This window comes from Gigantopelta aegis, chromosome 6 (genome assembly GCF_016097555.1).
Source record: "Gigantopelta aegis isolate Gae_Host chromosome 6, Gae_host_genome, whole genome shotgun sequence".
Taxonomy (NCBI): Eukaryota; Metazoa; Mollusca; class Gastropoda; order Neomphalida; family Peltospiridae; genus Gigantopelta; species Gigantopelta aegis.
In genome coordinates this window covers 10,974,440-10,992,402 of record NC_054704.1, presented here as the reverse complement: position 1 = coordinate 10,992,402, position 17,963 = coordinate 10,974,440, and the positions used below count along the sequence as shown (strand labels likewise).

General features: G+C 36.5%; 1 protein-coding gene across 4 annotated transcripts in view; it reads right to left on the bottom strand.

The window, feature by feature from the left end:
* The window catches only part of LOC121375444 (leucine-rich repeat-containing protein 74B-like), a 43,041-nt gene that overhangs the window by 21,626 nt on the left and 3,452 nt on the right, over window positions 1–17,963 (bottom strand). For 3 of the 4 annotated variants that reach the window (XM_041502901.1, XM_041502900.1, XM_041502903.1), the window contains exons 2-5: window positions 6,983–7,361; window positions 5,821–6,005; window positions 4,980–5,087; window positions 1,617–1,710 (exon numbers count right to left, since the gene is read on the bottom strand). In XM_041502901.1, the coding sequence (XP_041358835.1) occupies window positions 1,617–1,710; window positions 4,980–5,087; window positions 5,821–6,005; window positions 6,983–7,349 (754 nt within the window). In that variant the 5' untranslated portion in view covers window positions 7,350–7,361. Of the gene's footprint in view, window positions 1–1,616; window positions 1,711–4,979; window positions 5,088–5,820; window positions 6,006–6,982; window positions 7,362–12,515; window positions 12,559–17,963 lie in introns of those variants that run through there. The other variant, XM_041502904.1, reaches the window with a different exon arrangement.

Below are 17,963 nucleotides of genomic sequence, written 5' to 3'. Positions count from 1 at the left end.
GAGGACCACTATCCCTAGAAGATCCGTATCAGGATGTTTCATCCTTCCTGCACTGCCTGTAGGAGGACTTCTACTCCCAAGACTAGCTTTAAAAACTTAAACTTAAACAGGATAGAGCTCAATGGAATATATAAACACATATCGCTATTAATATCCACGATATAGGTTACTGAAGTTATACCTCACTGGGGCAATCTAATTAAAATTAGCTCCACTATTACATGTGGATCTAACAGCAGCCAGTTGGAGCTTATGTCCACCAATCAAAACCTTATTTACAGAATCATGCCAGTGATTTAAAAATAATTTGAAAACATTCCGAATTATCCTGAGGGTATACGACATGTTTCGTGTGAATTACGAATGCCGTAAAACATGTTTTATTTTATAAAATAAATAATTTGTAATGTAAAACTGAAGACTGATTTAATTATTTTTTTTTTTATAAATAAATAAATAATTTTTAATGTAAAATTGAAGAAAATTGATAACCCATCCCGTACGTATTGGTATGGTTCGCTGTACTGCGGCCACTAAAATAGACTCGCCCGATATTTTTAGAATTTGTATGCTCCCAAATAACGTTATAAAAGGCGAAATGTGATTGGTCAATATTTAAATTATTATTTACAGACGAAATGTTACCTGGACATTGGAGACTACGCAGTGTTGTTAGCAATCTGATTAAAATTAGTTCTACTGGTCTAAATAAGGCATTCGTAATTCACATGAAAACATATCGTATACCCTCAGAATAATTCGGAATATTTTCAAATTATTTTCAAATCACTGGCATGATTCTGCAAGTAAGATTTTGATTGGTGGACATGAGCTCCAACTGGCTGCTGTTAGATCCACATGTAATAGTGGAGCGAATTGTAATTAGATTGTCACTGGGGATACTATCCGTTTTCAAACAGTTCGGACACTGACAGTTTTCATGGAGTCCCAAAATACGCCACCACTCACTCTCTCTCTCTCTCTCTCTCTCTCTCTCTCTCTCTCTCTCTCTCTCTCTCTCTCTCTCTCTCTCCTCTCTGTTACCGGGCTCGGTGGCGTCGTGGTTAGGCCATCGGTCTACAGGCTGGTAGGTACTGGGTTCGGATCCCAGTCGAGGCATGGGATTTTTAATCCAGATACCGACTCCGCAAGGCTCAATGGGTAGGTGTAAACCACTTGCAGCGACCAGTGATCCATAACTGGTTCAACAAAGGCCATGGTTCGTACTATCCTGCCTGTAGGACGCGCAAATAAAAGATCCCTTGCTGCTAATCGGAAAGAGTAGCCCATGTAGTGGCGACAGCGGGTTTCCTCTCAAATCTGTGTGGTCCTTAACCATATGTCTGACGCCATATAACCGTAAATAAAATGTGTTGAGTGCGTCGTTAAATAAAACATTTCTTTCTTTATTTCTTTCTCTCCCACTGTCTGTCTGTCTGTCTGTCTGTCTGTCTGTCTCTCTCTCTCTCTCTCTCTCTCTCTCTCTCTCTCTCTCTCTCTCTCTCTCTCTCTCTCTCTCTCTCTCTCTCTCTCTCTCTCTCTCTTCTTTTACGTATAACATCCGTAGCATCCTGTATTTTTTTAGGTAGTGAGCTCTTTTATAATTAGAATCTCACCTGATAAATGCAGAACTCTAAGAGTTTTGTTAAGTGGCAAGATTTCAGCTAAAGCTTCCAGCCCCTCTCTTCCAGGGTACGTACCAGACAGATTCTAAAAGAAAGGAAAGGAATGTGTGTTTACCGCCACGTTAGCTCATTGTTGGATCAATGACTATTATGTTAGAAAAAGGAAGAAAATCTTTGTTAACACAACACACTTTTTTTTTTAACTACGGCTATGTGGTATACAACATGTGATGGTTGCAACATGGGAAGCAATCCTTTTTACGACACACTTTTTCAACTACGGCTATCTGGTATGCTGTATGTGATGGTTGCAACATTGTCACGCTAGTGCACGTTTACATACATAAAACAGAGCACACATATTAGGTTTGATACACAAACTGTACCAGAACTGAGACTAGCGGGGACGGGGAATCCCCTAGACGGGTTCACCGAGGGCGGTCGATCCAAGGACTCGTCACAGTTCTAGGTGAATGCTAAAGTTAAATATTGTTTTGTTTAACGACACCACTAGAGCACATTGATTTATTAATCAATTTGGTAATGTAGAAATATAGTCTAGAAAGGAAAGCCTCTACATTTTCCCATTAATAGCAAGGGATCTTTTATATGCACCACCCCACAGACAGGATAGCACATACCATGGTATTTGATACACCAGTCGCGGTGCACTGACCGGAACGAGAAATAGCCCAAATGGGCCCACCGACGGCGATCGATCCTAAACCGACCGCGCACCAAGCGTGCGCTTTAACACTAAGGTACGTCCCGCACCTAGGCGAGTGCTCTGCCCACTGGGCTAGACAATCAGTTCATCTCAGCTACCTGGGCTGTGAAGTGAAAGGTTCGTGTGGAAAGAAAACCATCTACCATCGCATACCTTACACCATCCAGTCTTTTATGCGCACTATCACACCGGATGGCGTATACCACAACCTATGATATACCACTTGTATTAGGTACTAAAAGTCAACGGCTATTGAAATCGAGAATAATAAAGGTCGTTCATTGCATTTATTTCATAAATGGTGCAATAATAGCAAATAATATTAAAATTTATTTATCTTCATTTCAGTTTGTATATATATATATAAAAAAAATTAACCCAGAGAAATTATCAAGAACCACAACAGCAAATATTATTCCAACTACTTCTAAAGCCATTTCGATTCTGTACGCATGGACAGTTTATAAAGGACACGAGCAACTCGTTTGTCAATGCTATTAGCTACTGTTTACAGGTATATCGACTACAGGTAGAAACTAGTTTAAATGGAAGCACGACCGTAAAATGAAATTCTATTAGCACATGTATGTAAGTCAGTTGATGCTGGTAGTCATCCGTGAAAGTCAAAACAGACGTCAAAGACATAAATGTGAATACCTTATGAAGCCATGACGACATGACCCCTAGCAAACTAGAGTAATAAAAAACAATGTCACTGGCTCGACTGGTGATCGATACGCTACCTGGTTTTGTCCAATATCTGGTGATGACCACTTTGGGTGGAAACACGCTGTATATTGCAAACCAGTGTGATGTACTAAACGACCAAAAGGTTTTTAAACGTTTTTGAAGACTACCGAATTCAGATGATAAACTCTTCTAAAACACGCATTTATTTCTTTAAAAAGTTAACGAAAGCTAAACAATTGTTTTGGATAATAACTATTTAACGTTTTGTTAAATAACACTTTAAAAGGTGGTCATGCTGCATTAAGTATTATATTATTCTCATCTGTAAACCACTTACTTCAAATATAACAGAATGGACATCAGTGTACAAATCTTATACTAACACTTGTAGATATATGCTTAACAACCTATGGTGTATTAATTTGCTTTTGCTGGCTTTATTTAATTTTTTGTCTGCCACACACAATTTTGCATAAATACAGACGAAATGCCAGAATAAAGAATGATAGAATAGCCACAAAAAAGTGACTGACACGCTGACAACAAAAGAAAATCAATCTATGTGGATTGAAAAGAGTTCGCACATAAGACACTGAAGAACAATAACCAGATAAATAAAAACACAAAGCCATAAAATAAATTGTAATAAAAAAATCAACAATTGTGACATTAGAATGCCAGTTTTGTTGTGTCTTGTGTTAGGAACACTCGAATAAATATTCTCTTTAACATATAGAGGTTATTACCAGAGTGGTGTTTTTGGTATCGTCAATATCATATATTAGGAATACAATTTGTATTGTGCTCGCCAGAGGCTCGCATAATACATTATTGTTATTCCTAATATATGATATTGACGATACCGAAACACACGAGGGTAATAATCTCTTTATGATATAATGTCAGGCGTAATACAACGTGTTTTTGTAAACGGTACACGCAGCTTTAATTCCAGTCTGCCATTACTAGATATTCAAATGACGTTAGAATAAGTCACGCGGCGTCTTTTTGAATGGAAATGACGTCAAACTTGAATGGCATCATTTTGGATATCCTTACATAAAAATAAACTAGTTTTTGTTTTCTGAACGCTAGACAGCTTTCATTGCAAGGCTGCTATTAAAATGTTTTTCAATGATGACTATGAATGCTTAAATGTCAATAAATAGTGCTGTGATCTCGATTAATTTATATCTAATTTGCTAAATTCTGAAAGTATGTGATCTGAAACATATCACATATTTTGATTACACTGGATATGCTAGCTAATATATGTTAAATAAATAAAAATATATATATATATATATGCAATAAAATATGTTTTCAATCAGTGCAATTTGATTATTATTCTACAATTTATTTTTTATGTGTTGTTTCATATTTGTTAGGGTTTTTTTAAATCCTGCAATCACTATATATATGTATTGTCAAGATATGACGACTTTATAAATTTCTATCTTTTTGCTCACTAACCAAAAATATAGCTTTTTGGGACGGAACTTCTTTTACACTAATTATGATCAGTTAAGCAATGTTGTATTGTTCAACGTTAGTTATACTTTACTTTCCAGTTGATTGGTTTGATATTGAAAAATACGTTTTGATGATAATGTTTATTTTAGAAAAGGTGAAAAGGCATCCAACACGTGTGGACATACTACTCTGGAAACCGTATAAAGTTGTGAATTAAAACAGTTCATTTCATTAAAATTTCGTTTTATGTTAATTGCAGGATAAATAAAATAATTGGTTACTGTCTTAGGACATCGGCTTTATCCTGCTCAGGCCGACTGGCGAACGTCATTCTAACCTACGCAGGATAAGGCCGATATCTTAAGATAGTAACCAGTTGTTATCTCTGTATATGTGATGCTAACCGTGGCAGACTAAATAGCTAAAGTAATACATGGATTTAGTAAAATAACAAACTAATTTACCAGGTCAATGATGGTGTTGTTTTCCTGCAACATCTCAGCGATGTACATGACACCAACAGGCCCGATGTTGTTGTAGGATAAGTCGAGGAAATAAATCAATCTGTCCCGCTGCCAAATAGAATAGTTATTAGATGTTATTCACTGATGTACGTGCACCGAACAGTCTTAAATGTTATTGACCGGTGTAGCTAAATAGAACATTTTCAGTAGTACAGATGTTATATTACTGAAGAAGAAACAAGAATATATGTATTTGTAAAGAGTACAGCATCTGACCAAACGGACTGTAAGACACTCCAAACATTTAAATACCATTTATCTTACTTCTCGTTGTTTCAAAAAAGAAGTATCCAACTCGCTTTCGAAAGTTAGATACATTAAAACAATGGTACCTAACAACCACTCATATACATGTGTATATTCTTTGTTTAGCACACTACGTATCACTAGATATATTGTTTGCAGTTGGGGGCGAAACAGCCCAGTGGTAAAACACTGGCTTGGTACGCGGTCGGTCTAAGATCGATCTCCATCGATGGATCCATTGGGCTATCTCTTGTTTCAGCCAGTGCACCACGACTGGTATATTAAAGGTCGTGGTATGTGTTCTTTTGCTTGTGGGGTGGTGGATATAAAAAAAACCTTGCTACTAATGGATAAATGTAGTGGGTTTCCTCTCTAAAACTGTATGTCAAAATTACCAAATGTTTGACATACAATAACCGATGGTTAATAAATCAGTGTGCTCTAGTGGTGTCGTTAAACAAAACAAACCTGTTTTGGTCTACTGTGCATACCAGTAAACATGTTGGTTTTAACTGTTTTAACGTACTGTACGCACCACTAAGGATATTGCGATTGGTTTGACTTGTCTCGCGCCGATCTGGTGACTTCTGAGCGAGACGCTCGCCTTGGGTATCTGGGAGGCGAAACTGTGGTTGGGAAACAGTCTATACTTCTCACAGGCGCGGATGTAGATGGTCTTTGTGTCCAGCACTTTTCTCCTCGCTCTCTTTCGAATCTCGTCTTGTATAAAATAAATATACAAGAATCGATTAAAGACTCCCCTGTAGTCAAACACTGTCGTCAGGGTAGACAATAAAACTAGCCGGATATTTGTAACAACAATTTCTTTAAAGTGACAGACGCTAGTTTTTAAACACTACGGCGTGTTTTGCATTTTTGAACCGTTTTTGATAACTGAAATAACGTGCATGGTATTGTTTAGATATCCACCCATTCAAAGTGTTTCTGGTCATCGTAGTGTTCGTAATACCAAGAAATGCATTTTTCATTCTAAACACGAATGTACGTCTCAGAACTAACGTTTATGGAGACCAGCTCTATCCTGGTTTAGTGGATATTTTCCCATTTTAAAGTCACAGACTATCGTTTCATTCTATTGTAACTTTATCCTGACGTGCTACAGGTTTGTGGATTAACCAACCTTAGTTTCCATTTCAGTGTCTGCGACTTTAATAATACCATTCCAAGGACATAGCCTGCCATTTACAGACATTTTTCTATTTTTAAAGAAAACACTTAGACGTCCATAAACCCTTTTTGCGTGGGTTTTAGGGAATAGCTACACTAAATAAGGATGATTTTCTATCATTACGTTTAATAGTTTTACATATCTATACACAAATAAAACACAGGTGAATACTATAAGAAAGCTATTTTAATTTTCTCAGTAAAAACCAGGAGCAAAAAGTAGACATTTCAAATGGCTAGAAAAATCGGTGATATATCTGGATGTGTTTAAAGGCGTAGTAATTACAGTTAAGCTTAGATTTTAAGCTTAGCGTGTAGTCAGGTTAACAAAATTCAAAATACATTAGTTTCAATGAGAGCGTCTATACCGGAATTGTGCGATACGTATACGGTGTATATGCCCAAAGCTCACGCAGAAGACCAATCTGACGCAACAATCGGACCGCACGCCCGCGCCGCATTCAGTCTATATGAGCCTTTAGTATATTATGTGATTGACATAAACATACCTTGTTTCTCCTCTTCGTCATCATCAAAATTAAAATCTACATCGTCATCATTCTGTTCGTCAATAACAACAGCTACAACGTCTTCATGTCGATCGTCATCATCATCGCTGTCATCTTTGTCTTCCACAGTCACAGAACTGAAATTATCGTTTACTTTGGCCTTCTTCAGTTGCGTCACAAACGTCTTCTCCCTTAGAATCATACGAGTAACCGCTCTTGTGAGGGACGGGTGAGAGTTACCGTCCCTGGGTGACCCGCCCACATGACTTTGATTGGTCAGATCTGCTAGGTGTGACTCGTTGGCTGTAGATGTCGCCTGCACTACTTTCGCCGAACTCATCTTGTCATTCACTCTGTCTGTATGCATTCATTGCTGTATCTAAAAATTACAATAAAATATACTCTTCTTTTTCTTTCTTTGAGGATTGTAACATACAGCCGTAGTGGAATTATTATTATTATTATTGTTAATTTATATTTTATTTTTGCAATCACGTTGTCATTTCTGTTATGATTGTGATTTATTAGCTCTATAGGCGTGCAGGAGATGGCACAAACGTGCTTTAAGATGACCGAAGTGGCAACTATCGTACTACCAGCTAATTTATTGGTTTTTTAATGAAAGTATGGGTCCTGACTAGCTCCTGGGTAAAAATTACCCAGAATACCTATGGCGGGAAACATGGTCAAATGACGTCATCAATATGGCCGTCTCGATTTTAATAGTTTTGCATCTAGTTACCATAGAGTCTTTATTCTTTTTAGTTGCTTGAAGTTTTAAGCCTGCACACAGGTTGGAAATGTTATAATACAGTTTGAAAACAACATTTATTAATTGTTGGGTATCAATAAATGTTTAAACGGTAGAGAACGCTTCCAATATGGCTGTTTCGAGGTCTAAATTTAAGCCGTAGCAGCTTTTCTGGTTATAGCTACTACAGTGTCTTGATTACTAAAAGAAAGAAGTGTTTTATTTAACGACGCACTCAACACATTTTATTTACGGTTATATGGCGTCAGACATATGGTTAAGGACCACACAGATTTTGAGAGGAAACCCGCTGTCGCCACTACATGGGCTACTCTTCCGATTGGCAGCAAGGGATCTTTTATTTGCGCTTCCCACAGGCAGGATAGCACAAACCATGGCCTTTGTTGAACCAGTTATGGATCACTGGTCGGTGCAAGTGGTTTACACCTACCCATTGAGCCTTGCGGAGCACTCACTCAGGGTTTGGAGTCGGTATCTGGATTAAAAATCCCATGCCTCGACTGGGATACGAACCCAGTACCTACCAGCCTGTAGACCGATGGCCTGCCACGACGCCACCGAGGCCGGTCTCTTGATTACTAATACAAATTCATTTTAAAAACATTGCTTTATGTTTTGGATCCTGATATTTAGTGTCTGACTATATCCTCACAAGAGATGCTAGTGTTACTTTTGTCAACTATTACCACACACACAAATACACACATGCGCGTGTATGCCATAAGCGCACGAGACAGGGGGTGGGGGTGGGCAAATACCCCCCTAGTGCTAGAGAAAAAAAAATCAAATTCAGACAAAAATTATACAAATATTCGGGCAAATGTGCTAACCTGAGACCTTTTCCCATCATTCTACCCTCAAAATTAGTTATAATCTATGTATAAATGCCTATTGATTCGTTTCCAACCATTGGTAGCAATGCTAATATGAATAAATGTTGTTATCCAGATTCGGGCATTTTTGTTTTATTCGGGCAAAAGCCAGTCTGACCCCCTTCCCCTCCACTTCCCCCTCCCCCTACAAAATGAGAGCCTGTACGCCTATGCACACTCACGAACACACAACGCATATGCCCCTGTTACTGTTTGTAGTATGCTAGTTTCATCGTGACACAAGATGTCTTACTCTGGTATATGAATCCCTTGTACAGATCTTTATTACAAACATTTTGAAGTGCTTGGAAGATCAACATTATCTTCAGGATGAGCTGACAGCTATTGTACATCAGCTGTGTGATGTAATACAAAGAGTACTCAGTGGCGTACATAGGATTTTGAAAAGGGGGTTCCAATACATAGGATTTTGAAAAGGGGGGTTCCAAAATAGATTGCAGAGATATTGGGCATATATTTCTATGTTGAGTAAATATAATAATGTCAGATATCAATGTCAGATATATTAAATTATAATGTACGCCCATGGTACTGGTATCTTTAAACCTGCAAAGTTTATTACCAGTTTTGCCAGGGTTTTTTATTTGGTATTATTCTGTTCTTTAAGTACAGGGTACAAGACAATCAATTTATTCATAAGAACTTTCTTTGGTCACATCAGGGTAGCAGTTCCGTGCACCCCGTGCTGTCCTTTGACCTTTTTACTAAAGAAAACAGAGGTAGTATTACATCCCGTTAAGCTATGGAAAAGAAGCAGGGGCGGGTATTTCTCTTTTCCCAGGATGTCATATACTGGAGTATACCATTGATATGATGATATATAAAGTATTTACCTGTGCCACAAGCAACCCATATTCTCACATTTGTTTTACCCAAGGTAAACAAATGATGGAACTTACCAATTGGGACGACATTTATGTCAACAGTATTCACAAAATAGTCGGTACTGCCGTTCATAATAACGTCCTGCACATGAGTTAAGAGTGTTGTGGCATTGAATGAACATTTGCTCGAAGAATAAATGAGGCACAAAACGTAATGGTTATTTCCTTGTCTTCACGGCAGTCTACGGTGGCAATGTTGGTGGTGTGCAATACAAACCGTTCCTCTTTGTTGGTTGGATCACGTATAATGTCTAGTTTTACAGAACCTGGTTTTTACAAGTCACCTGACATTTCATGAGTATGCTGGCCACGTATTTTTATTTTTATTATTTTTTTGACATAAAAATAATTATATGGATGAAATTATATGGATGATAATAAGATGAATGGTGAAACCACAGTACTTATGGCCGTGTCCCATATTCTCTGTCAGATGACCTATCTCGGTATCACTTGAGCCCAGAATACACGGATCCTACAGTGTTTGTCGAGTAATAATTCCCCATATGGAGTCAAACATTCAGGAGAAACTCATACACCATGAACAACAATCAAAGCATCCACAGGAGAAAAGCAAAGAAAAGGTATTCAATGAAGCAGGCATCCTGGCTAAAGTGAAATCCCTGGTCATGCCTCTCATCAAAAATCTTCAGAGGACATTACAATACTTTGATTTCCTCGGAAAAATGTAGATGGACAGTTTGGTGTGCATAGAACTGCTGTCCTGATGTGACCAGTGTTTTACCAACATAACGTTCAACCCTTACACTAAAGCAGATACAGATCTTGTATGATAGGTTCAGCGACCTGGAAACTGTCAACGAAGCAAGGGGAAGATAACAGAAACCATTTAATTTACACCAGGATTTCCGACTGCAGCAATGAAAACAGGTTGTCGACCAAGCTGAAGTATGGTTCACCAGTGAACAGAGTTAACAAAATGCACCCACTCTACAGTATGTTAACTGAGTGTCGTCCCATTACGTCTACGTCTTGATTGCAATTAGTCTAAAAGATAAGATAATAGCATTATCTGCGTAATAATGGACAATTCGGATACAATCTTTACTTAGGACGTTTGGGTACTTAATAAATATATTTGCTTAAAATTACACGATCAAGCTTCTATTCGCGTGGGTCTGTTGGTAATAATAGTAAAATAGGTGAAGTGTTTAATTATATTAACTAATATATTAAATGATGTGTCTCTAATTTGTTTTGCATTTGTTTAAAATGTTTTGGGACTGATTAATAATGATATTAAGCGATGTATATTCCGGTACTATATTAACTCATATTAATATTAAACTCGAATAACATTGACACTAATCACACAATGACATTCGAACTTTCTAACTATTCCTCAAATATTATTCACTAAAATGTGCATTAAAATGTGATATTTGCTAATAGTTTATAAATGTTATTGTTATATCTTTCTTGTTATTTTGTTAATGAAATGTGGACTGGTCCAATTGGAGGTAACAGTTAGATGATTAGCGATTCACTCGTTTGTTTCTATAATTTATTTTATTGTTCGACCAAATGGCATTTTAAGCAAATGGAAGTGAACCGTTGAAGTTTGCTGCATTGTAAGATCTTTCAGACTAATAAAATATTTCTACGATTAAAGTTACATGTTAAATATATTTTCTGGTTTATAATATCAGTGTCTGTGTATTCAATGTGTTTCGGGTCGTCTTAATCTTTGTAAGAAGCCCAAACTGGATTTTGTCTTCGAATAATTTCGTACGTACAAAAAGATAATAATAATTAGGAAATAAAATGAAATTTAACCTAGTACAAATATTATAACTATTAGAAACACGTTTAATATACAGCCACTAATATTTTATACAGAAAAATATAATTGATATGTAATTACAATCGTTAAAAAGTCCTTGTTAGTCGATAACGTCTTAAAAACTGCAGCAAACTCGGGAATGTCCCTTTAAGTGTAGTTTCAAGTCTTATGGAATACGGCAATAGATGTGCTGCACCGCTGTGTGCTGAACTGTATCTGTTACTGTGAGAATTATAGTTTCAATAAAATGTCCATACCTGTGCAGTGGCGTATGAAATCAGCAAAGCATTTTCAATACTATATACCTCTACATATTGCAATTCATAATTGTGTTAATCTATGCAGTGACTACAATATATTCTCTATTTTCAAGTCAGTTCTCATTAATTAATTGATTGCATATCAAAAAGGGTAGCCCATGGAGGGCCGGCAGTGGGTTTTCTCTCTAATTATCTCTGTGGTTCTTAACCATATTTCCGACACCATAATGTGTTGTGCGTCATTAAATAAAACATTTCGTTCTTTCTTTGTACAATTTCTTCTTAAAGACTAAGACACTACGATAATAAAGCGAGAAGCTGGTAATGCACAATAGACGTTTGTTTTCCTCAATACTATTTCTCTATATTTCATTTCATTTATAAAAATTCAATCTAGTAAACTGTGTAATTATATAATTGCATTCCTTGTCCCTAGAAATGCTAGGTTAGACCAAACAATTGCGAAACTAGGTGGCATGGGTTCTGAGATATTGGTACTAATAGGTTTTTATATGGCGGCCATCTTGAAAATCAAATTTGGCCATACTAAATATACTAAATACGGTCGCCATTTTGATGACGTCATTTGAACATATTCCCCAAAGGAATTCTGGGTAATTTTTACCTGTGAGCTTGTCAGAACATATACTATCAAGAAATATCAAAAATAGCTGGTAGTACGGTAGTTGCTTTATACACACACGCATATATATCATCATCATCATCAGTATTTTATTTATTTACTTATTTATTTTATTTTATTTATTTTATTTATTTAACTTCTGCTCAAGACAGAATTCAACAAATATATTATCATCATCATCGGTATTATTTATTTATTTATTTATTTATTTGATATATTTTACTATGAAACAACTAGTGGACCAAAAAGCACCAAGCAGCAAATATATAATACTCACTCATTGATTTGGTTTCATTTTTAACGCTAGCTGCAATCGATTGGTCTCGCGGTCTTTACTCGCTATGAATCAAATACCCAGTGTATGCGGTACCTTCACAACGCACCCAGTGGTTACCCGTTAACCGATAACCGGTGTAGCTGTCAGATTAGCAGTTCAAAACAATGTCTTTTTTCATTGGAGTGCTGAGCGATATAAAAATGGTTCACCCTATGCACTGAGCAAAGTGTCAACATTGTTGGACAGTCTGTCGTTTAATTTGCTCATAAAATAAATTGATGGCCCGTGCGTCGACGTTTCTGTCTTGTTAATCGTTTGATATTGACGTTGATTACGACTACGAGATGATATATCACGTCTATCCACTGTGTGCATTGATTGTAGTGCATACATATCATTTTTTCCTTTCTTGACGATTCGAACATTTAATATCGGGTGGCCCACTGTTGTCTTTTGTCTCATCTACTAGACTGTACTTAATACTGTCGTATCCCTTTAAAACAGCGGTTTTCGTCTATGTCAAAGTCGTCCGTATCAGACTGTATTTAGATAAGTGATCATGTTTCAGAATCGAGTGATATATCTATCGCCAGTGCTCCATAACTGGCATAACAAACGTTATGGTATATGCTGTCTAGAAAGTGCATATAAAAACCTAGCTGTGTATTCGAAGACGTTCCTCTGTGGAGATAGCGGGTTTCATTTCTAAAACTAGAGACGGGATAAAGCACAGTCGGCAGAGATCTCGCCTGAGGTGCTTTGATCTAAACCCCTCGGTGCACCAGTGCCCCACGACTGGTATATCAAAGGTCTCATGTTTATTCTGTCCCGTCTGTTGGAAAATGAATATAAAAGATCCCTTGCTACTAATGAAAAACAAAATGTAGCGGGTTTCCTTTAAGACTACATGTGAGAATTACCAAATGTTTGACATCCGATTGCCGATGATTAATTAATCAATGGACTCTAGTGGTGTTATTAAACAAAAACAAACTTGTTTAATTCTTAAAACTAAAACACTAGTATCTGAATTAGGCCGAGAGAGACCTTGTAGTACGGCTGGATGAAGGAAGGAAATGGTTTATTTAACGACGCACTCAACACATTTTATTTAAGGTTATACGGCGTCAGACATATGGTTAAGGACCACACAGATACTGAGGGAGGAAACCCAGCGTCGTCACTTCACGGGTTACTCTTTTCGATTAGCAGCCAGGGATCTTTTATATACACCATCCCATAGACAGGATAGCACATACCACGACCTTTCATGTACCAGTCGTGGTGCACTGGCTGGAGCGAGAAATAGCCCAATACGGCTGGATGAAAGCACGAAATAAATTACAATTATTACCATTGTATGGAAATACCATAGTTGAACAACAAGTTTAATTGAATCATACTGGTGTTGTATCTATAGTTATTATTTTAATATTATTACCAAGAATACAGAACTGCGTAGAGATATCAACTGACGGAAACGTTACAAACAATAACATCATTTAAATATTTTGATTTATCCTCTTATAAACACAGTTCCTCTCACATTATTTTTATTATATAATGAAAAATTACTTGTTATAACTTTATTATACGTTTTGCTCATAATTCTTTGATGGTAAATGTGTCTTCTTTTGGAAAGCTATGACGTTTCCAATTTTGTTCGAGTAATAATTTATTTCTAAAACATAAACAGCATTAACGGAAACATTTCTTCTTTATCCGCAAAAAAAGAAAAAAGAAAACAGAAAAAGAAGTCTACAAACGGAAAAAAATAATTGCATTTTTGCGTCAAATAATAGTTATTTCCATTTTCTCTTCTTTCAAGGCATTAATACTACTATTTTCTTTCAAAATAAAAATAATAAAAATAAAGTAAAATTTATTTCCTAAATTGTTTAACATTTTGACGTGAAACTGCAGGTTTCTCTAAACATGTATACTTACGGGCATTTGTTCCCACGTTGAACTGCGGTACCTGTAACATGTCCGTCGACTACATCTTTATCCATTTACATTTTATTGGCCCATTTAGTTGTAACCAATACTACTAATGGATAAAGCCTTCGTTGCCGCTATTACTCTAGCGGGTTTTATGGTCACTCGAACTATAATGCATATTACAATTCTAAATGGTCAATCGCATGCGGACAATCGGTAACACGTCTTACGACCTTGTCAATATGAACATTCAGAGAAATACATTCACTGCTTGAACAATGTCCATTCACCGACTCAAACACGAACCTCTGTGTAAACTCGCGAATTTGGTTTTCACGGTCTTGACACCATATTTCCCCCGCTGGACAAGCCGTATGGAATTAATATGTAGTTGTTCGAGCAATTGGTAAACAACTCTTACTGATTTCATGACGCCCAGTACAATAACACACTGCTAATAAAACCACGTTTGAGGCGTTAAATGTCGACTATTCGGCGTCATGATACAATATTATTACGAATAAGTAAAGAAAAACAACAATAAGTAGGAATTAAATGTAATATTAGAAAAGCACTTAGGCTTTAAATAATCGAACAGGCCAATATTTAAAAAGTTTGTTTTGTTTAATGACACCACTAGAGCACATTGATTTTTTAATCATCGGCTATTGGATCTCAAACAACAGGTAATTTTGACACATAGTCTTAGAGAGGAAACCCGTTACATTTTTCCATTAGTAGCAAAGGATCTTTTATATGCATCATCCCACAGACAGGATAGCACATACCACGGTAGTGGTGCAATGACTGTAACGAAAAATAGCCCACTGTGCCCACCGACGGGGATCGATCCCAAAAGCGATAGCGCATCAAGCGAGCGCTTTACCACTGGGCCAGGACAATAGTGTCAGTGTACCAACTACTATATGTTTGAAACGTGCGGGGTCTTACTAAAACAGGATAACAATTTTTTGCGCAGAACTAGGGTAGTCAAAGGCAGCTCTTGTTATGTCTCAAACGATCAGCTTAACCCCCGATTTTTTAATGGTTTCCTTTTAAGGTGAGGGGTGGTAATATTTACATCCACGGTATACGTATGTTGATTAAAAACGCGGCGTGTAGCATTTTTAGCCACGTATGTTACAACTGTCATCTATTTGATTTGATTTGGTGTCAGGCCAATACACCCTTTACATCTAAGGTGGATCTAAGGGGGGCATGGATCCGCCCTCTAAATTTTGCGACAGTTATATTTTTTTAAATTATTATTTTTTATATTTTACGTTGGAGAACCCGAGGAAGAAACTAATAAAAAGGTCTGGCCTTACGCATACCCCCCCCCCCCCCCCCCCCCACACACACACACACAAATGGATTTTTTGGACACGCCACTGATTGTGATTATAGTTTAAAAAGCCTCAATGACATGAACAAACAACAGAAATTATTGTACGTTAGCGCCATAGTGATTCACGGCTATGATGTAACTCGCAAAACCAACCATTTACGCACATTTCAAACCGTGTAAATAACACAAAACATATGTAATCAAAGAAGTCGTATTCTATCGGAATCAAAATAAATTATTACAAGAGAGATTTATAGCAGTTTGCAATCGTTTTGTTGTGGTTTTAATTAAGGTTATAACAGTTTATAGTTGTCAAAACGAATGACTGACCGCGGGTAACAATTGACACCTAGGCACAAACATATCACGTGACACGTCAAATGAATAATAGTATTCGTTGCAAAATGGTTCTAACCATAACGCCATATTACGTATCCTGTACATTGTCCTACTTTATCTGTATTCGTGGTTTCAGCTGTCATCAGCGAATATTTTTAATTATCCAAAACATATTTTATTTATTGCATATAATTTCGATAACCAGCTTAAGTCATGTATATTGTGCATTATGTGTAATATTTTGATGTAGGTTTTTAATTTCTATAATCCTCCTGTAAACCATCATGTCACACACACACACACACACACACACACACACACACACACACACACACACACACACACAGACACACAAAGAGATACACACACACACACAAAGATATATATATATATATATATGTGTGTGTGTGTGTGTGTGTGTGTGTGTGTGTGTGTGTGTGTGTGTGTGTGTGTGTGTGTGTGTGTGTATACATATATATATATATATATATATATATATATATATATATATATATATATATATATATATATATATATATATATCATTGCTGAACGACCAGAGTGAAAAAAAACCTATTCTGTTCTGTTAACAACTGACTGTTTAAGCGTTGTCATACATATATTGTTAATCGCATGAAAATATCTGTTGTGTTATGAATTTGTCGAATTATGAATTTAAGCAAAAACATCCGATCTTCGTATTGGACACATTTCCTAATGAGAGATTTGAACTATTACCAACAGACTGAATGACGGTTCGAATGTTTGTTTACGGACATACGTATTTATGAATGAAAAATAACAGCTGCTGAAAAGCAAACTCATGTAGAATTGGCTTAGAGGTCGTTCTGAATCATCAACAGTTTTACACAAGCGTATAAACCCCCATTTTCTGTCCTAACATCGTACATAAATTTTTTATTTTGCAAGCAATATTTTTATTACGTTTTTTTTGGTCTTAGAAGCGAAGGCTGATTATTCCTTAACTATACCCTAGTGCACAGTTTGAGTCTTCAAAATATTAAAAACAACCCTTAGAGACATCATATACCACTGCAGAGACTTCTTTTCATTGTTCATATTAGTACAAAACCATTCGTGTTCAATTTCGCCTTGAGGAAATTAATCGCCGTTTATTTATCACTCACATTGTCCATGTCATTGTGCATTTCATGTTTGTGGCATGTGGTACCTGAAACCTGCATACTCATTGAAAAGCCACATAGAGGTTTATTGCTATTGGCAATATGAACAATGAGGCGGTTATAACAGAACAACAAATTCACGGATGTCTGGGTTTAAATAGAAAAATGACTGAAACGCCGTTTGAACGTCCTTTATTTAGCTTATGTGCAATATAATGTGCATTCAAACATCTCTTAAGGCCATGTTAGTCTCTTTCGTTCACACTTTAGAGAAGTCAATGAATGAGGCTCCATGAATATTTTATATTAATTAAAACAATTAAATCATGTCTATTGAATCTAAAATGATTTAAGGGAATAAGTAAATAGCAGTACATACATTGAATCTGAACGATAAAACCGTTATCCCTGACAAAGACCCAATCTTGGCACAAAGCAGAGTCGAATGGGCATTTAGCAAAATAGTGATTTATTCTATGAATCTTCATGTATTGCCTTGTCTATAGAAGGACAGCTACACACGAGGAGATACTTTACTGGACAATAAATAGTGCATTCTCTTTTATTAGGAAAAAAATGTAGTCTTTGTGTTTCGGTATGCAAATTATATTTGATCTATTTGCAGAAAGGGATTTTTTAAAGTCAAGTGTGTTTCTGGTACTAATAATGTGAGAT